The 22823-nt window shown below is 40.1% G+C and overlaps 1 protein-coding gene across 2 annotated transcripts in view; it reads left to right on the forward strand.

The window, feature by feature from the left end:
• LOC124864970 overlaps window positions 1-22044 on the forward strand; it is a 458718-nt gene extending 436674 nt beyond the window's left edge. For both annotated transcript variants that reach the window (XM_047359924.1, XM_047359925.1), the window contains one exon: window positions 21887-22044. In XM_047359924.1, coding sequence (XP_047215880.1) covers window positions 21887-21909 — 23 coding nt within the window. In that variant the 3' untranslated portion in view covers window positions 21910-22044. The remainder of the gene's footprint in view (window positions 1-21886) is intronic.
• The last annotated feature ends 779 nt before the right edge of the window (window positions 22045-22823 follow it).

Raw genomic sequence — 22823 nt, forward strand, 5'->3', positions numbered from 1 at the left:
ATTTATTTATTTCATCAATTGCACATAACTTAATTGTAATGCTACAAAACGTTTAGTGGGTTTTTTCTTACTCGGTGAAATTTTTTGAAAAGGTAACAAACATGACCTCTACTGCTTCCCTTCCTCATGTGTGCCCCTCACATGACTAATTACAGCCTGGTGAGCAAGACACATTAACTGAGAGAGCTTGTATTTCTTCATGCTAATTACCGTAGTAAGTCAGATGTTAATTAGTCTAATAACACCCACATGATTACCTTTATTTCATCACAAAACTTATTAAGGTGATAATCAAATTCAACATGTCAACAAGGTACAAGGACTGATCTCGTTTGTTGGTAGTTACAGATCGGGACATTTAGAAAGCCTAAAAAATACAGTTCTAATTCAGTCAAATAAATCAAGCTGAGTCCACAAAAATGGTTTTGTGCGGCTCCTTGAGGTAAAAGAAATCAGACAGACCCAGACAGAAATTTTTAGGAGCACACAACCAACACAGACGGAGGTCAACCATGTTAACTGGATTCTGTAAGAGGTGAACAGATTTATACCCAAAGGCAAGCTGCAAGACCACCAGCTGTGACAACACTTGAGGTTTTCAGCAAACACCGTGACAAAATAAAAAAATAAAAAACAGGATGGCATTGTCCACAACTGCAGGCACATCCATAGTTAAGTTAGATAAACAAACAGCAGCGACACAGCAATACAGAAAATGAGCGGTTAAACAAAAACGTTGTCAGGTCAGTATTATGACGAAATTTTACAATACTTAATGAAAATTGCTGCAAACAAAAGAACTTTAAATTATAATTTTTTGTATCAAATAAGTAGAAAACAAGCTCAATAAAGATGAGTCACTTAACTGAAAAGGAAGATATTATGTCCTTTAAATGGCTTATGTACACAGCCTTACAGCTGTCATTTATTTACATGAATATATAAAGGTTTTACACACTAATATGCTCCCACTACACACCACAGTTAGCCTTCTTTGTATCATAATACCTGCAAGTCTGTTGTGTCACAGGAGGTAAACACAAAAAGAGTAATGGATTCAAATGTGTTTTATTAAGGTTCTAAGGTTTATGTGTGGCAGGAAACACGTTTTAAAATCTAGTTACTAAAGATTTTAATATAGAACAAAAAATTTTCAGGTTTACCGACAGTGGTTTTGAATAAGCTGTGATACCCACAATAATTAGTGGACATTGACCAGGACCGGTTTCTTTATGTATTTCTTTCAAGGACAAATTTGCAAGGGCTGTCATCTCTCAGTTCTTTTCAATCTAACAAATACTCTGAGATACTACTTCCTCCATTGGATAAAACTTCCCAACGTAAGTCAACCATCTAGTCTATTTCCAATAGGAAAGAATATCACCTACCAAATAGATAGGTGATTAAATAGACATTAGGCTGTTTCAAATTATGGTAACCTCCTTTATTGTTCTTTTGTTAGATATTCTAAGAGCTAGGTTGTAAAACCTGTTTCTTTAGGCTTTAGAAACACTGACAAACACAAAAAAACTTTTGGCTTTAATAAGTTTAGATAATAATATTTTGAATGTATTTGGTTTAGGCCAAACATGTCCTCTGTTGTTGAGTCCAAGTAATTCAATTTTAAATTCACATTCCATAGGCTCCCGAAGTGGTTTTAGTTTTCTTGATTCTTTTCATTGCCTTTTTCTATATCAGTAAGACGTGCAGCACTTACATTAAGTCTAGTTCTCTTTATTCTGCCTCTTTTGGTCCTTCAGTTCATTAATAAAACAGTTTTAATCATAATGCTCTCCTGCTTTATCGTCCCGCATTAAGGTCCTTCAATGTCCTGCTCAACCTGGATCACAACATCCTCACTCAATGGTTAGACAGTGCAGGACCAGTTGGTCAAGGTAAGGGGTGTATGTGGTTAGTTATCAAGGAAATAAATAACCTGTTTTGCATTGTTAGTTCCTTCATAAAATAGTCAGTTATTTAGCAGTTATGGGTATCAAGTAAAAGGTAATTACTTGATACCCATTCTCATAAAAAACTAAAGTGATTATTTAACCTCCATTCAAAGTGTGAGTAAAACATGGCATTACCATCCAAAGCCAGCTTTAGTCATGGAGGAAGGACAGATAAGAGTGAAGCCACCTTAGACTTGAGGCCAAAAGCATGACCCCACCTGAAATCAGGCCAAATTAAGCGGGAGATGGTGGAATAAGGATGGCTCTGAGGGGCCCTGGTTCTATGCTCTGGTTCATTTATTGGGGCCTGCCCAAGCATTGCATAGGAGAGCAGTGCATTGCATTGCTTCGCAATGCAATGCACTGCCTCCATGCAATGCATGGCAGGCACCTATTACTATTCACCTCTAAACTGGTCTCTTTATTTATTTATTTTTCTTCCGTCAAAATTAATGCGGCCCGAACCGCTGCGTGCACCCCCACAATATATACATCAAAGCAATGCACTGCCTCCCATGCATGGCACTGCCTCCAATGCATGGCAGGCACCTATTACTATGCACCTCTAAACTGGACTCTTTATTTATTGGGGCCTGCCCAAGCATTGCATAGGAGAGCAGTGCATTGCGAAGCAATGCACTGCCTCCTATGCAATGCATGGCAGGCACCTATTACTATTCACCTGGTCAAAACCTATCTCCGTTAATGCGGCCCGAACCGCAGCGCGCACCCCCACAATATATACATCAAAACGTCCGGCTCGGTCCCGGGAGGTGTGCTATTACTTTTATTGGCGTTTCGAGTTACTATGGCGACGTAATTAACGAAAAACCACCCCCCCAAAATCCCCATAGGAATGAATGGAGTCAGGGGTGAAGAAATCCTCAAAATTCACTGTTTTTGAGGCTCTACTGTATCGCTATACTTTCACCTAGAAACACAGTTTGACTTTCAGTTTGTAGGAAAATCCGCCGGCTCTTCAGAAGTGAAAACGGTTTGTTGATAACTGCTACGGTTTCTCTAAAATTAGACTCCAAGCGACACAAAGTTTGAGAGAAAATCACACTCTTAACAGTGGAGATGGCAGTTACTAGAGTGTAAAAAGAGGGGATTTTTTTCAGGAAAAATGACTTTCAACTGGCACTCACGGCCACAAATTTCGCTCTACAGCCACAATTTTCGGTCAGATTGTAGGGCCGGGCCTCTGCTTTCACACAATAATTTCAAAATTGTTCTAAGTCTCATAGATTTCTGTCAAAACACCCTCGATCGCCAAGAGTCAGTAGATTTCTGTAGGCCTTCTCCCATGTATTTTCAATGAGAGCTTGACCTGTAATCCAGGAGTGACACCATTTCTTTCCATAATCATATTTTATACTGTGAATGACATAGAGCAATGAAAATATCCATGATTGGGGACGAGGGACAGCTGTCGCCCACAATTTAAAAAATTTTCAAATACCATGTACGGATTCCCAGATATTAGACTTTGTTCGGGAGCATGTTCAGGCATTTTTGCCTTTTTCTCCATTTTCCCTTACTTTTCACCCAGTGTTGTGTCTTTATTATTATATTTTCACTAATAAAGGATGAATATTAATGTTCCCCTGTCCGTTCTGATAAAAACGGTCCAATAATGATGTCGATCGCCCCTACGGTTTCAGAGTTATGGCCAGTTGTTCGGGAGCATGCGCCTCCATGTTATAATGCCTAGACCAGGGGAGACAGAGAGAGAGGTGCTGCGTGAGTGAGAAACAGCAGGTGTCAAGTTACACTGACGCTCTTTGCTGATTGGCTGATTCATTCCTCACTGTTCTATTTATAGCTCTGTGTATCTCCTACTGTATATGTCTGGATGGGATTCTGTCTTTCTTTCTGCCTCTCTGTGTCTCACACTGGGACACACACCCACACACACACACCCACACACACACACTCACACACACATGCATGGATTACTGTCTTTCTGAGGACTTTGCATTGACTTTCATTGATTTTCAGTCATTTCTATGGCTTAAACCTGACCTGACCCCCTTTGACCATCTTCATAGGAGGCAACTACATGGCGGCCATGTTGTGTGGGGAACTTAAACAGCATGTACTGCTGTTCCAACACCCAGACAACAGTGATTGACCCTAAAGGTCAATTTCTTTCATCAACCCTCCATGCTTATTAATGATTATTTAAAGCTTATAATAACATACACAATGGTTTTACAATTGCAAGCATGTTCTATATAACTAATAGAAATAACCCAGACCTGAAAGGACAACCATGCTTGATTTTCAAAATAAGACAAAACCTGCTCTACAAAATAAAAGCCTTTAAACAATAGATGATTGCAGGAGTGGGCTTCACACTACTGTTGGAGCTCCCCCAGTATTGGAAATAGGACCATGTTGGCCTTTTAAAATAAAGCCTACTGAAACTTTCAAAATAAAAGCCCACACCTCCCATACTTAATAATGATTTTTTAAGCTTATAATAGCATTCATAATGATTTCTTTAATAGCAAGCAGGATCTATATAACTAATGGAACTAACCCAGACCTGAAGTGACAACCATGCTGGACTTTCAAAATAAGACAAAACATGCTCTACAAAATAAAAGCCGTTGCATTTTAAACAATAGATCATTTCAGGAATGGGCTTCACACTAATGTTGGAGCCCATTTAAAATAAGCCTTACTGAAAATTTCAAAATAAAAGCCTCAGTCTTCCAGAGTTACTAGTAATTTTTGAAGGTGATTATTGCATAGACAATGAAATAAAATAAAAAATAGCAAGCTCTGGTCGGAGCAAAACGCACCAAGAGGCAGGCCCCGTCTAAATTTCTGCCGAAATTTTCTAGTTGGGGCCTGCCCAAGCATTGCATAGGAGAGCAGTGCATTGCGAAGCAATGCACTGCCTCCCATGCAATGCATGGCAGGCACCTATTACTATGCACCTCTAAACTGGTCTCTTTATTGGGGCCTGCCCAAGCATTGCATAGGAGAGCAGTGCATTGCGAAGCAATGCACTGCCTCCCATGCAATGCATGGCAGGCACCTATTACTATTCACCTCTAAACTGGTCTCTTTATTTATTCTTTATTTTTCTTCCGTCAAAATTAATGCGGCCCGAACCGCTGCGTGCACCCCCACAATTTATACATCAAAACGACCGGCTCGGTCCCGTGAGGTGTGCTATTACTTTTATTGGCGTTTCGAGTTACTATGGCGACGTAATTAACGAAAAACCGAGCCGAAAAATCCCATAGGAATGAATGGAGTCAGGGGCGGAAGAAATCCTCAAAATTCACTGTTTTTGAGGCTCTGCTGTATCGCCATACTTTCACCTAGAAACACAGTTTGACTTTCAGTTTGTAGGAAAATCCGACGGCTCTTCAAAAGTGAAAACGGTTTGTTGATAACTGCTACGGTTTCTCTAAAATTAGACTCCAAGCGACACAAAGTTTGCGAGAAAATCACACTCTTAACAGTGGAGATGGCAGTTACTAGAGTGTAAAAAGAGGGGATTTTTTTCAGTAAAAATGAGTTTCAACTGGCACTCACGGCCACAAATTTCGCTCTACAGCCACAATTTTCGGTCAGATTGTAGGGCCGGGCCTCTGCTTTCACACAATAATTTCAAAATTGTTCTAAGTGTCATAGATTTCTGTCAAAACACCCTCGATCGCCAAGACGCACAGGAATTCTGTAGGCCTTCTCCCATGTATTTTCAATGAGAGCTTGACCTGTAATCCATGAGTGACACCATTTCTTTCAAAAATCATATTTTATACTGTGAATGACATAGAGCTATGAAAATATCCATGATTGGGGACGAGGGATAGCTGTCGCCCACAGTTTAAAAATTTTTCAAATACCATTTACGGATTACGAGATATTAGACTTTGTTCGGGAGCATGTTCAGGCATTTTTGCCTTTTTCTCCATTTTCCCTTACTTTTCACCCAGTGTTGTGTCTTTATTATTATATTTTCACTAATAAAGGATGAATATTAATGTTCCCCTGTCCGTTCTGATAAAAACGGTCCAAGAATGACATCGATCGCCCCTACGGTTTCAGAGTTATGGCCAGTTGTTCGGGAGCATGCGCCTCCATGTTATAAAGCCTAGACCAGGGGAGACAGAGAGAGAGGTGCTGCGTGAGTGAGAAACAGCAGGTGTCAAGTTACACTGACGCTCTTTGCTGATTGGCTGATTCATTCCTCACTGTTCTATTTATAGCTCTGTGTATCTCCTACTGTATATGTCTGGATGTGATTCTGTCTTTCTTTCTGCCTCTCTGTGTCTCACACTGGGACACACAACCACACACACCCACACACCCACACACACAGACACACACCCACACACAGACACACACACACATGCATGGATTACTATCTTTCTGAGGACTTTGCATTGACTTTCATTGATATTCATTCATTTCTATGGCTTAAACCTGACCTGACACCTAACCCTTTGACCAGCTTCATAGGAGGCAAGTACATGGCGGCCATGTTGTGTGGGGAACTTAAACAGCATGTACTGCTGTTCCAACATCCACACAACAGTGATTGACCCTAAAGGTCAATTTCTTTCATCAACCCTCCATGCTTATTAATGATTATTTAAAGATGATAATGGCATACACAATGGTTTTAGAAGAGCAAGCAGATTCTATGTAACTAATGGAAGTAACCCAGACCTGAAAGGACACCCATACTAGGTTTTCAGAATAACACAAAACATGCTCTACAAAATAAAACCCTTTAAACAATAGATGATTGTAGGAGTGGGCTTCACACTACTGTTGGAGCTCCCCCAGTATTGGAAATAGGACCATGTTGGCCTTTTAAAATAAAGCCTACTGAAACTTTCAAAATAAAAGCCTCAACCCCCCATAGTTACTATGGATTTTGTGAGCTCACAAGAGCTTACAAAAGGATTTTGAAATAGCAAGCGGGTTCTATTTAACCAATGCAACTAACCCAGACCTGAAAGGACACCCATACTAGGTTTTCAGAATAATACAAAACATGCTCTACAAAATAAAAGCCTTTACACTTTAAACAATAGATCATTGCAGAACTGGGCATTACACTACTGTTGGAGTTCACCCAGTGTTGGAAATGGGACTATGCTTGAAATATGGGTTACTGAAACTTTCAAAATAAAAGCCTCAACCCCCCATAGTTACTATGGATTTTGTGAGCTCACAAGAGCATAGAAAATGATTTTTAAATAGCAATCGGGTTCTATTTAATCAATGCAACTAACCCAGACCTGAAGGGACAACCATGCTGGACTTTCAAAATAAGACAAAACATGCTCTACAAAATAAAAGCCTTTGCATTTTAAACAATAGATCTTTTCAGGACTGGGCTTCGCACTATGTTGGAGCTCACCCAGTGTTGGCCTTTTAAAATAAGGCTTACTGAAAATTTCAAAATAAAAGCCTCAGTCTTCCAGAGTTACTAGTCATATTTTAAGCTGATAATAGCATAGACAATAGAAATAAAAAAATAGCAAGCTCTGGTCGGAGCAAAACGCACCAAGAGGCAGGCCCCGTCTAAATTTCTTCCGAAATTTTCTAGTTGGGGCCTGCCATAGCATTGCATAGGAGAGCAGTGCATTGCGAAGCAATGCACTGCTCTCCTATGCAATGCTATGGCAGGCACCTATTACTATTCACCTCTAAACTGGTCTCTTTATTGGGGCCTGCCCAAGCATTGCATAGGAGAGCAGTGCATTGCGAAGCAATGCACTGCCTCCCATGCAATGCATGGCAGGCACCTATTACTATGCACCTCTAAACTGGTCTCTTTATTCTTTATTTTTCTTCCGTCAAAATTAATGCGGCCCGAACCGCTGCGTGCACCCCCACAATATATACATCAAAACGACCGGCTCGGTCCCGTGAGGTGTGCTATTACTTTTATTGGCGTTTCGAGTTACTATGGCGACGTAATTAACGAAAAACCGAGCCCAAAAATCCCATAGGAATGAATGGAGTCAGGGGCGAAGAAATCCTCAAAATTCACTGTTTTTGAGGCTCTACTGTATCGCCATACTTTCACCTAGAAACACAGTTTGACTTTCAGTTTGTAGGAAAATCCGCCGGCTCTTCAGAAGTGAAAACGGTTTGTTGATAACTGCTACGGTTTCTCTAAAATTAGACTCCAAGCGACACAAAGTTTGCCAGAAAATCACACTCTTAACAGTGGAGATGGCAGTTACTAGAGTGTAAAAAGAGGGGATTTTTTTCAGGAAAAATGAGTTTCAACTGGCCCTCACGGCCACAAATTTCGCTCTACAGCCACAATTTTCGGTCAGATTGTAGGCCCGGGCCTCTGCTTTCACACAATAATTTCAAAATTGTTCTAAGTCTCATAGATTTCTGTCAAAACACCCTCGATCGCCAAGAGTCAGTAGATTTCTGTAGGCATTCTCCCATGTATTTTCAATGAGAGCTTGACCTGTAATCCATGAGTGACACCATTTATTTCCATAATCATATTTTATACTCTGAATGACATAGAGCTATGAAAATATCCATGATTGGGGACGAGGGATAGCTGTCGCCCACAGTTTAAAAAATTTTCAAATACCATGTACGGATTCCGAGATATTAGACTTTGTTCGGGAGCATGTTCAGGCATTTTTGCCTTTTTCTCCATTTTCCCTTACTTTTCACCCAGTGTTGTGTCTTTATTATTATATTTTCAAAAATAAAAGATGAATATTAATGTTCCCCTGTCCGTTCTGATAAAAACGGTCCAAGAATGACATCGATCGCCCCTACGGTTTCAGAGTTATGGCCAGTTGTTCGGGAGCATGCGCCTCCATGTTATAAAGCCTAGACCAGGGGAGACAGAGAGAGAGGTGCTGCGTGAGTGAGAAACAGCAGGTGTCAAGTTACACTGACGCTCTTTGCTGATTGGCTGATTCATTCCTCACTGTTCTATTTATAGCTCTGTGTATCTCCTACTGTATATGTCTGGATGGGATTCTGTCTTTCTTTCTGCCTCTCTGTGTCTCACACTGGGACACACACTCACACACACACCCACACACACAGACACACACCCACACACAGACACACACTCCCACACACATGCATGGATTACTGTCTTTCTGAGGACTTTGCATTGACTTTCATTGATATTCAGTCATTTCTATGGCTTAAACCTGACCCGACACCTAACCCTTTGACCAGCTTCATAGGGGGCAACTACATGGCGGCCATGTTGTGTGGGGAACTTAAACAGCATGTACTGCTGTTCCAACACCCAGACAACAGTGATTGACCCTAAAGGTCAATTTCTTTCATCAGCCCTCCATGCTTATTAATGATTATTTAAAGCTTATAATAACATACACAATGGTTTTACAATTGCAAGCATGTTCTATATAACTAATAGAAATAACCCAGACCTGAAAGGACAACCATGCTTGATTTTCAAAATAAGACAAAACCTGCTCTACAAAATAAAAGCCTTTAAACAATAGATGATTGCAGGAGTGGGCTTCACACTACTGTTGGAGCTCCCCCAGTATTGGAAATAGGACCATGTTGGCCTTTTCAAATAAAGCCTACTGAAAATTTCAAAATAAAAGCCTCAACCCCCCATAGTTACTATGGATTTTGGGAGCTCACAAGAGCATAGAAAAGGATTTTTAAATAGCAAGCGGGTTCTATTTAACCAATGCAACTAACCCAGACCTGAAAGGACACCCATACTAGGTTTTCAGAATAAGACAAAACATGCTCTACAAAATAAAAGCCTTTACACTTTAAACAATAGATCATTGCAGAATTGGGCATTACACTACTGTTGGAGTTCACCCAGTGTTGGAAATGGGACTATGCTGCTCTTTTGAAATATGGGTTACTTAAACTTTCAAAATAAAAGCCTCAACCCCCCATAGTTACTATGGATTTGGAGAGCTGAAAATAGCATAGAAAATGATTTTGAAATAGCAAACAGGTTATATATAACTAATGGATCTAACCCAGACCTGAAGGGACAACCATGCTGGACTTTCAAAATAAGACAAAACATGCTCTACAAAATAAAAGCCTTTGCATTTAAACAATAGATCTTTTCACGACTGGGCTTCACACTATGTTGGAGCTCACCCAGTGTTGGCCTTTTAAAATAAGGCTTACTGAAAATTTCAAAATAAAAGCCTCAGTCTTCCAGAGTTACTAGTCATATTTTAAGCTAATAATAGCATAGACAATAAAAAAATAGCAAGCTCTGGTCGGAGCAAAACGCACCAAGAGGCAGGCCCCGTCTAAATTTCTTCCGAAATTTTCTAGTTTATTCTTTATTTTTCTTCCGTCAAAATTAATGCGGCCCGAACCGCTGCGTGCACCCCCACAATATATACATCAAAACGACCGGCTCGGTCCCGTGAGGTGTGCTATTACTTTTATTGGCGTTTCGAGTTACTATGGCGACGTAATTAACGAAAAACCGAGCCCAAAAATCCCATAGGAATGAATGGAGTCAGGGGCGGAAGAAATCCTCAAAATTCACTGTTTTTGAGGCTCTGCTGTATCGCCATACTTTCACCTAGAAACACAGTTTGACTTTCAGTTTGTAGGAAAATCCGCCGGCTCTTTAGAAGTGAAAACGGTTTGTTGATAACTGCTACGGTTTCTCTAAAATTAGACTCCAAGCGACACAAAGTTTTAGAGAAAATCACACTCTTTACAGTGGAGATGGCAGTTACTAGAGTGTAGAAAGAGGGGATTTTTTTCAGGAAAAATGAGTTTCAACTGGCCCTCACGGCCACAAATTTTGCTCTACAGCCACAATTTTCGGTCAGATTGTAGGGCCGGGCCTCTGCTTTCACACAATAATTTCAAAATTGTTGTAAGTCTCATAGATTTCTGTCAAAACACCCTCGATCGCCAAGAGTCAGTAGATTTCTGTAGGCCTTCTCCCATGTATTTTCAATGAGAGCTTGACCTGTAATCCATGAGTGACACCATTTCTTTCAAAAATCATATTTTATACTGTGAATGACATAGAGCTATGAAAATATCCATGATTGGGGACGAGGGACAGCTGTCGCCCACAGTTTAAAAAATTTTCAAATACCATGTACGGATTCCGAGATATTAGACTTTGTTCGGGAGCATGTTCAGGAATTTTGGCCTTTTTCTCCATTTTCCCTCTCTTTTCACCCAGTGTTGTGCCTTTATTATTATATTTTCAACAAAAATGTGTTAATATTCTCGATCCCCTGTCCGTTCTGATAAAAACGGTCCAAGAATGACATCGATCGCCCCTACGCTTTCAGAGTTATGGCCAGTTGTTCGGGAGCATGCGCCTCCATGTTATAAAGCCTAGACCAGGGGAGACAGAGAGAGAGGTGCTGCGTGAGTGAGAAACAGCAGGTGTCAAGTTACACTGACGCTCTTTGCTGATTGGCTGATTCATTCCTCACTGTTCTATTTATAGCTCTGTGTATCTCCTACTGTATATGTCTGTATATGATTCTGTCTTTCTTTCTGCCTCTCTGTGTCTCACACTGGGACACACACCCACACACACAGACACACACCCACACACAGACACACACACACCCACAGACAGACACACACCCACACACATGCATGGATTACTATCTTTCTGAGGACTTTGCATTGACTTTCATTGATATTCATTCATTTCTATGCCTTTAACCACACCTAACCCTTTGACCAGCTTCATAGGGGGCAACTACATGGCGGCCATGTTGTGTGGGGAACTTAAACAGCATGTACTGCTGTTCCAACACCCAGACAACAGTGATTGACCCTAAAGGTCAATTTCTTTCATCAGCCCTCCATGCTTATTAATGATTATTTAAAGCTTATAAAAACATACACAATGGTTTTACAATTAAAAGCATGTTCTATATAACTATTAGAAATAACCCAGACCTGAAAGGACAACCATGCTTGATTTTCAAAATAAGACAAAATCTGCTCTATAAAATAAAACCCTTTAAACAATAGATGATTGCAGGAGTGGGCTTCACACTACTGTTGGAGCTCCCCCAGTATTGGAAATAGGACCATGTTGGCCTTTTAAAATAAAGCCTACTGAAACTTTCAAAATAAAAGCATCAACCACCCATACTTACTATGGATTTTGTGAGCTCACAAGAGCATAGAAAAGGATTTTTAAATAGCAAGCGGGTTCTATTTAACCAATGCAACTAACCCAGACCTGAAAGGACACCCATACTAGGTTTTCAGAATAAGACAAAACATGCTCTACAAAATAAAAGCCTTTACACTTTAAACAATAGATCATTGCAGAACTGGGCATTACACTACTGTTGGAGTTCACCCAGTGTTGGAAATGGGACTATGCTGCTCCTTTGAAATATGGGTTACTGAAACTTTCAAAATAAAAGCCTCAACCCCCCATAGTTACTATGGATTTTGAGAGCTGAAAAGAGCATAGAAAATGATTTTGAAATAGCAAACAGGTTCTGTATAACTAATAGAACTAACCCAGACCTGAAAGTACAGCCATGCTGGACTTTCAAAATAAGACAAAACATGCTCTACAAAATAAAAGCCTTTGCATTTTAAACAATAGATCATTTCAGGACTGGGCTTCACACTAATGTTGTAGCCCATTTAAAATAAGCCTTACTGAAAATTTCAAAATAAAAGCCTCCGTCTTCCAGAGTTACTAGTAATTTTTGAAGGTCATTATTGCATACATAATGATTTTTTAAAAACGGCCAGAGAAACTTTGTGGTCCCAGAAGCACGCACCAAGAGGCAGGCCCCGTCTAAATTTCTTCCGAAATTTTCTAGTTTATTTATTATTTTTCTTCCGTCAAAATTAATGCGGCCCGAACCGCTGCGTGCACCCCCACAATATATACATCAAAACGACCGGCTCGGTCCCGTGAGGTGTGCTATTACTTTTATTGGCGTTTCGAGTTACTATGGCGACGTAATTAACGAAAAACCGAGCCCCAAAATCCCATAGGAATGAATGGAGTCAGGAGCGGAAGAAATCCTCAAAATTCACTGTTTTTGAGGCTCTACTGTATCGCCATACTTTCACCTAGAAAAACAATTTGACTTTCAGTTTGTAGGAAAATCCGCCGGCTCTTCAGAAGTGAAAACGGTTTGTTGATAACTGCTACGGTTTCTCTAAAATTAGACTCCAAGCGACACAAAGTTTGAGAGAAAATCACACTCTTTACAGTGGAGATGGCAGTTACTAGAGTGTAGAAAGAGGGGATTTTTTTCAGGAAAAATGTGTTTCAACTGGCACCCACGGCCACAAATTTCGCTCTACAGCCACAATTTTCGGTCAGATTGTAGGGCCGGGCCTCTGCTTTCACACAATAATTTCAAAATTGTTCTAAGTCTCATAGATTTTTGTCAAAACACCCTCGATCGCCAAGAGTCAGTACTTTTCTGTAGGCCTTCTCCCATGTATTTTCAATGAGAGCTTGACCTGTAATCCATGAGTGACACCATTTCTTTCAAAAATCATATTTTATACTGTGAATGACATAGAGCTATGAAAATATACATGATTGGGGACGAGGGATAGCGGTCGCCCACAGTTTAAAAAATTTTCAAATACCATGTACGGATTCCGAGATATTAGACTTTGTTCGGGAGCATGTTCAGGCATTTTTGCCTTTTTCTCCATTTTCCCTTACTTTTCACCCAGTGTGGTGTCTTTATTATTATATTTTCAAAAATAAAGGATGAATATTAATGTTCCCCTGTCCGTTCTGATAAAAACGGTCCAAGAATGACATCGATCGCCCCTACGGTTTCAGAGTTATGGCCAGTTGTTCGGGAGCATGCGCCTCCATGTTATAAAGCCTAGACCAGGGGAGACAGAGAGAGAGGTGCTGCGTGAGTGAGAAACAGCAGGTGTCAAGTTACACTGACGCTCTTTGCTGATTGGCTGATTCATTCCTCACTGTTCTATTTATAGCTCTGTGTATCTCCTACTGTATATGTCTGGATGGGATTCTGTCTTTCTTTCTGCCTCTCTGTGTCTCACACTGGGACACACACCCACACACACACACACACACACACACACTCACACACAGACACACACCCACACACACACATGCATGGATTACTATCTTTCTGAGGACTTTGCATTGACTTTCATTGATATTCATTCATTTCTATGGCTTAAACATGAACCGACCCCTAACCCTTTCACCATCTTCATAGGAGGCAACTACATGGCGGCGATGTTGTGTGGGGAACTTAAACAGCATGTACTGCTGTTCCAACATCCAGACAACAGTGATTGACCCTAAAGGTCAATTTCTTTCATCAACCCTCCATGCTTATTAATGATTATTTAAAGCTTATAATAACATACAGAATGGTTTTACAATAGCAAGCAGGTTCTATATAACTAATAGGAATAACCCAGACCTGAAAGGACAACCATGCTTGATTTTCAAAATAAGACAAAATCTGCTCTATAAAATAAAAACCTTTAAACAATAGATGATTGCAGGAGTGGGCTTCACACTACTGTTGGAGCTCCCCCAGTATTGGAAATAGGACCATGTTGGCCTTTTAAAATAAAGCCTACTGAAACTTTCAAAATAAAAGCCTCAACCCCCCATAGTTACTATGGATTTTGTGAGCTCACAAGAGCATAGAAAAGGATTTTTCAATAACAAGCGGGTTCTATTTAACCAATGCAACTAACCCAGACCTGAAAGGACACCCATACTAGGTTTTCAGAATAAGACAAAACATGCTCTACAAAATAAAACCCTTTAAACAATAGATGATCGCAGGAGTGGGCTTCACACTACTCTTGGAGCTCACCCAGTATTGGAAATAGGAACATGTTGGCCTTTTAAAATAAGGCTTACTGAAACTTTCAAAATAAAAGCCTCAGTCTTCCAGAGATACTATGGATTTTGTGAGCTGACAAGAGCATAGAAAATGATTTTTAAATAGCAAGCGTGTTCTATTTAACCAATGCAACTAACCCACACCTTAAAGTACAGCCATGCTGGACTTTCAAAATAAGACAAAACATGCTCTACAAAATAAAAGCCTTTGCATTTTAAACAATAGATCATTTCAGGACTGAACTTCACACTAATGTTGGAGCTCACCCAGTGTTGCCCATTTAAAATAAGGCTTACTGAAAATTTCAAAATAAAAGCCTCAGTCTTCCACAGTTACTAGTAATTTTCGAAGGTGATTATTGCATACATAATGATTTTTAAATAGCTAAACCCAACGGCCAGAGAAACTTTGTGGTCCCAGAAGCACGCACCAAGAGGCAGGCCCCGTCTAAATTTCTTCCGAAATTTTCTAGTTTATTTATTTATATCTTTATTTTTCTTCCGTCAAAATTAATGCGGCCCGAACCGCTGCGTGCACCCCCACAATATATACATCAAAACGACCGGCTCGGTCCCGTGAGGTGTGCTATTACTTTTATTGGCGTTTCGAGTTACTATGGCGACGTAATTAACGAAAAACCGAGCCCCAAAATCCCATAGGAATGAATGGAGTCAGGGGCGGAAGAAATCCTCAAAATTCACTGTTTTTGAGGCTCTGCTGTATCGCCTTACTTTCACCTAGAAACACAGTTTGACTTTCAGTTTGTAGGAAAATCCGCCGGCTCTTCAGAAGTGAAAACGGTTTGTTGATAACTGCTACGGTTTCTCTAAAATTACACTCCAAGCGACACAAAGTTTGCGACAAAATCACACTCTTTACAGTGGAGATGGCAGTTACTAGAGTGTAGAAAGAGGGGATTTTTTTCAGGAAAAATGAGTTTCAACTGGCCCTCACGGCCACAAATTTAGCTCTACAGCCACCATTTTCGGTCAGATTGTAGGGCCGGGCCTCTGCTTTCACACAATAATTTCAAAATTGTTCTAAGTCTCATAGATTTCTGTCAAACACCCCTCGATCGCCAAGAGTCAGTACATTTCTGTAGGCCTTCTCCCATGTATTTTCAATGAGAGCTTGACCTGTAATCCATGAGTGACACCATTTCTTTCAAAAATCATATTTTATACTGTGAATGACATAGAGCTATGAAAATATCCATGATTGGGGACGAGGGATAGCTGTCGCCCACAGTTTAAAAAATTTTCAAATACCATGTACGGATTCCGAGATATTAGACTTTGTTCGGGAGCATGTTCAGGCATTTTTGCCTTTTTCTCCATTTTCCCTCTCTTTTCACCCAGTGTTGTGTCTTTATTATTATATTTTCAACAAAAATGTGTTAATATTCTCGATCCCCTGTCCGTTCTGATAAAAACGGTCCAAGAATGACATCGATCGCCCTTACGGTTTCAGAGTTATGGCCAGTTGTTCGGGAGCATGCGCCTCCATGTTATAAAGCCTAGACCAGGGGAGACAGAGAGAGAGGTGCTGCGTGAGTGAGAAACAGCAGGTGTCAAGTTACACTGACGCTCTTTGCTGATTGGCTGATTCATTCCTCACTGTTCTATTTATAGCTCTGTGTATCTCCTACTGTATATGTCTGGATGGGATTCTGTCTTTCTTTCTGCCTCTCTGTGTCTCACACTGGGACACACACCCACACACACACACACACACACACACACACTCACACCCACACACTCACAGACACACAGACACACCCACACACACACACTCACAGACACACACTCACACACAGACACACACCCACACACACACACACATGCATGGATTACTATCTTTCTGAGGACTTTGCATTGACTTTCATTGATATTCATTCATTTCTATGGCTTAAACCTGACCTGACACCTAACCCTTTGACCAGCTTCATAGGGGGCAACTACATGGCGGCCATGTTGTGTGGGGAACTTAAACAGCATGTACTGCTGTTCCAACACCCAGACAACAGTGATTGACCCTAAAGGTCAATTTCTTTCATACACCCTCCATGCTTACTAATGATTATTAAAAGCTTATAATAACATACACAATGGTTTTAGAATAGCAAGCATGTTCTATATAACTAATAGAAATAACCCAGACCTGAAAGGACAACCATGCTTGATTTTCAAAATAAGACAAAATCTGCTCTATAAAATAAAAGCCTTTAAACAATAGATGATTGCAGGAGTGGGCTTCACACTACTGTTGGAGCTCCCCCAGTATTGGAAATAGGACCATGTTGGCCTTTTAAAATAAAGCCTACTGAAACTTTCAAAATAAAAGCCTCAGTCTTCCAGAGATACTAAGGATTTTGTGAGCTGACAAGAGCATAGAAAAAGATTTTTCAATAGCAAGCGGGTTCTATTTGACCAATGCAACTAACCCATAACTGACAGTACAACCATGCTGGACTTTCAAAATAAGACAAAACATGTTCTACAAAATAAAAGCCTTTACATTTTAAACAATAGATCATTTCAGGAATGGGCTTCACACTAATGATGGAGCCCATTTAAAATAAGGCTTACTGAAAATTTCAAAATAAAAGCCTCAGTCTTTCATAATTATTAGTGATTTTTTTCTGCTGATTACGGCATACATAATGATTTTTAAATTGCAAGCAGGATCTATATAACCAATGCAACTAACCCAGACCTGAAAGTATAACCATGCTGGACTTTCAAAATAAGACAAAACATGCTCTACAAAATAAAAGCCTTAGCATTTTGAACAATAGATCTTTTCAGGACTGGGCTTCACACTAATGTTGGAGCCCATTTAAAATAAGGCTTACTGAAAATTTCAAAATAAAAGCCTCAGTCTTCCAGAGTTACTAGTAATTTTTTAAGGTGATTATTGCATACATAATGATTTTTAAATAACGGCCAGAGAAACTTTGTGGTCCCAGAAGCACGCACCAAGAGGCAGGCCCCGTCTAAATTTCTTCCGAAATTTTCTAGTTGGGGCCTGCCCAAGCATTGCATAGGAGAGCAGTGCATTGCTTCGCAATGCACTGCCTCCCATGCAATGCATGGGAGGCACCTATTACTATGCACCTCTAAACTGGACTCTTTATTTATTTATATCTTTATTTTTCTTCCGTCTCCGTTAATGCGGCCCGAACCGCTGCGTGCACCCCCACAATATATACATCAAAACGACCGGCTCGGTCCCGTGAGGTGTGCTATTACTTTTATTGGCGTTTCGAGTTACTATGGCGACGTAATTAACGAAAAACCGAGCCCCAAAATCCCCATAGGAATGAATGGAGTCAGGGGCGAAGAAATCCTCAAAATTCACTGTTTTTGAGGCTCTACTGTATCGCCATACTTTCACCTAGAAAAACAGTTTGACTTTCAGTTTGTAGGAAAATCCGCCGGCTCTTCAGAAGTGAAAACGGTTTGTTGATAACTGCTACAGTTTCTCTAAAATTAGACTCCAAGCGACACAAAGTTTGAGATAAAATCACACTCTTAACAGTGGAGATGGCAGTTACTAGAGTGTAGAAAGAGGGGATTTTTTTCAGGAAAAATGAGTTTCAACTGCCACTCACGGCCACAAATTTCGCTCTACACCCACAATTTTCGGTCAGATTGTAGGGCCGGGCCTCTGCTTTCACACAATAATTTCAAAATTGTTCTAAGTCTCATAGATTTCTGTCAAAACACCCTCGATCGCCAAGAGTCAGTAGATTTCTGTAGGCCTTCTCCCATGTATTTTCAATGAGAGCTTGACCTGTAATCCATGAGTGACACCATTTATTTCCATAATCATATTTTATACTGTGAATGACATAGAGCTATGAAAATATCCATGATTGGGGACGAGGGATAGCTGTCGCCCACAGATTACAAAAAATTCAAATACAATGTACGGATTCCCAGATATTAGACTTTGTTCGGGAGCATGTTCAGGCATTTTGGCCTTTTTCTCCATTTTCCCTCTCTTTTCACCCAGTGTTGTGCCTTTATTATTATATTTTCAACAAAAATGTGTTAATATTCTCGATCCCCTGTCCGTTCTGATAAAAACGGTCCAAGAATGACATCGATCGCCCCTACGGTTTCAGAGTTATGGCCAGTTGTTCGGGAGCATGCGCCTCCATGTTATAAAGCCTAGACCAGGGGAGACAGAGAGAGAGGTGCTGCGTGAGTGAGAAACAGCAGGTGTCAAGTTACACTGACGCTCTTTGCTGATTGGCTGATTCATTCCTCACTGTTCTATTTATAGCTCTGTGTATCTCCTACTGTATATGTCTGGATGTGATTCTGTCTTTCTTTCTGCCTCTCTGTGTCTCACACTGGGCCACACACCCACACACACACCCACACACACACACACTCAGACACACACCCACACACACCCACACACACACAGACACACACACACAGACACACTCCCACACACACTCACACACAGACACACACACACACAGACACACACTCACATACACCCACACACACACACACAGACACACACCCACACACACACCCACACACACACACACAGACACACACACACACACAGACACACACTCACATACACCCACACACACACACACAGACACACACCCACACACACATGCATGGATTACTATCTTTCTGAGGACTTTGCATTGACTTTCATTGATATTCATTCATTTCTATGGCTTAAACCTGACATGACACCTAACCCTTTCACCATCTTCATAGGAGGCAACTACATGCCGGCCATGTTGTGTGGGGAACTTAAACAGCATGTACTGCTGTTCCAACACCCAGACAACAGTGATTGACCCTAAAGGTCAATTTCTTTCATCAACCCTCCATGCTTACTAATGATTATTTAAAGCTTATAATAACATACACAATGGTTTTACAATAGCAAGCATGTTCTATATAACTAATAGAAATAACCCAGACCTGAAAGGACAACCATGCTTGATTTTAAAAATAAGACAAAACCTGCTCTACAAAATAATTGCCTTTAATTTTAAACTATAGAAAATTGCAGGACTGGTCTTGACACTAATGTTTGAGCTCAGTCAGTGTTGAAAATAGGACAGTGTTGGCCTTTTAAAATAAAGCTAACTGAAACTTTCAAAATAAAAGCATCAATCTTTAATAATAACTAGTGATTGTACAAAAGAAGAAGAAAAATATTTCATTTTTCAAAAAGGTTTATGTAAGCTTGTATTGCTTTCGATTGCCAAGGATCTGTTCAGACTACTGTTTTGAGTAAATCCTGCTGAATCAATGGGGCAGACATGAAGTTCGAAGGCCTAAACAGTCAATCACACAGCTGTTGGGTCTCATTCATTACCAAAGCAACAGAACACAGCTGCCAGTGAACTTAAGTTTCCTCTGACAAAGAATGGCTCTGAGCATGACCTTAGGCCAGAAGCTGCCATGACTGATCACATTCAAGCCAGCCATAACTGACAACTACACTGGACTTTCAAAATAAGACAGTGGCCTTTTAAAATTAATCTATAAATAAAACCCTCAATGTTCCATAGCTACTGTAGACCTTTTAAGTTAAAAAACAATTGTATATTAGAAGGAGGTGAAGGTTCCATTTGACTAATAAGATTAAAACAACATTTATTGGTAACCAAACTGGAATTTCAAAATAAGGCCTACACATACTCTACAAAAGAAAAGCCTTTTTATTTTACACTGAACATCATTGCATGCAGTCACTGTCAGTGTACCAGCTTCTACTTAAAATTTTAGTCTTGATAAAAGCCCTGTCTCTAACACACAGACACAGTGACACACTATGACATCGACTCTCACAGAGACAGAGCAGTGGAGAGGAACCCATTGACCTCTGATCCACACAACAGAGACTTTAAAAAAAAATCTACATTCATATGAGTGTCAGCAACATTTTATTTCCATTTGGGATCAATAAAGTATTTTTGATTTGGAACTGAATTTGAATTAAATGGCCAGGAGAACCAGTAGAGAGAAAGATCCAGTTCAATGGTTTTGTTTAGGTGAGCTCTGTGTTAGTTTTACAGTTAGCTGCATCACATTCACACACATTCATATGCAGCTGACTTTTGGTCTCCAAAAGATGAATCTAATAGGCAGAATTTGGGATCAATACAGTCAGTCAGTCAGTCAGTCAGATCAATACAGTATTTTTGAATTGGAACTGAATTTGAATTGAATTAAATGCCCATGAGAACCAGTAGAGAGAAAGATCCAGTTGGATGGTTTTGTTTTGGTGAACTCTGTCTTAGCTTTACAATTAGCTACATCACATTCACACACATTCATATGCACATGACTTTTGGTCTACAAAAGATGAATCTAATAGGCACAATGGATTTTATTTTGGGTCTGTATGGACACATTCACAAGTTTTTTGATCCTTTTATCACAATAGAACCAACACACAGACAACTGTTGGTTGTTCAAAGGTCTTTATGTGTCTTAATGATCAAACATGAGGCTGACTCACATACCAATTATTTTTTCATAATATAGCACACACTCAAATACAACTCCATGCATTGTTAGCACAAAAAGCCCCCCCTAGCCCCAGCCCTAATAAATCACTGCAGCACCTCAGCTGATTGACTGCGTTCTGAGACCGGAGTTTGCCTAGGCAAGTTTAACTGAGAAATCATATTTATGATTCTGGTATCCTTCAAGAGGATGAACGTAACAATCAGTAATTGGAGCTGATATTTCTGCATGGATTAAAAAGAGGAGCACACTGTTAATTACAAACTACAAATCTACATTTAAAATAAGTACAGAGCATCAGTTTTGTAGGAGATCCATTAAATACCAGAAGCATTTAGGTGTGATTTTAGACCATGTAATGTTGTACTCATGTCTGTGACGTCATGAGCTCTAGCTGGGTAAACACACTGGCTCAATCTATAAAAAAAATACGTTTTTTTTTTCGTTTTTATAATGTTTTAAAGTTTATTTATTTCCTATAAAGATTTTATTACAGTTTATTTAATTTTAAAATTAGTTTTTTGAAAAGTTAAATCCATCAACAACTTTATAGCCCTGACAGATGTCGCTCTCTGATTGGCTGATGCTGCGCTATGTCCCGGTCAAGCTTCTGGAATCTTCCCAGATGTCGCTCTCTGATTGGCTGATGCTGCGCTATGTCCCGGTCAAGCTTCTGGAATCTTCCCCCTTCTGAGTCTGCTCCGGTCTAGGTAAGACGTGTGTGTCCTTTCTCTGTAAAATATCGTGTTTAGCTGCTTTATCACGGTGAAATATGATTTAAAATGGTTAGGATTGTTAAACCTGATGCGTGTTTATATAAAGCTAGTGTGTTTTTATAGGTTTTGTTGTCATGAGACATATATGAGGCATTTTTGCCTTTTTCTCCATTTTCCCTTACTTTTCACCCAGTGTTGTGTCTTTATTATTATATTTTCACTAATAAAGGATGAATATTAATGTTCCCCTGTCCGTTCTGATAAAAACGGTCCAAGAATGACATCGATCGCCCCTACGGTTTCAGAGTTATGGCCAGTTGTTCGGGAGCATGCGCCTCCATGTTATAAAGCCTAGACCAGGGGAGACAGAGAGAGAGGTGCTGCGTGAGTGAGAAACAGCAGGTGTCAAGTTACACTGACGCTCTTTGCTGATTGGCTGATTCATTCCTCACTGTTCTATTTATAGCTCTGTGTATCTCCTACTGTATATGTCTGGATGGGATTCTGTCTTTCTTTCTGCCTCTCTGTGTCTCACACTCAGACACACACACTCACACCCACACACACACAGACACACACACACACCCACACACAGACACACACACTCACACACAGACACACACCCACACACACATGCATGGATTACTATCTTTCTGAGGACTTTGCATTGACTTTCATTGATATTCATTCATTTCTATGGCTTAAACCTGACCTGACACCTAACCCTTTGACCAGCTTCATAGGGGGCAACTACATGGCGGCCATGTTGTGTGG

Source organism: Girardinichthys multiradiatus, chromosome Y (assembly GCF_021462225.1).
Source record: "Girardinichthys multiradiatus isolate DD_20200921_A chromosome Y, DD_fGirMul_XY1, whole genome shotgun sequence".
Taxonomy (NCBI): Eukaryota; Metazoa; Chordata; class Actinopteri; order Cyprinodontiformes; family Goodeidae; genus Girardinichthys; species Girardinichthys multiradiatus.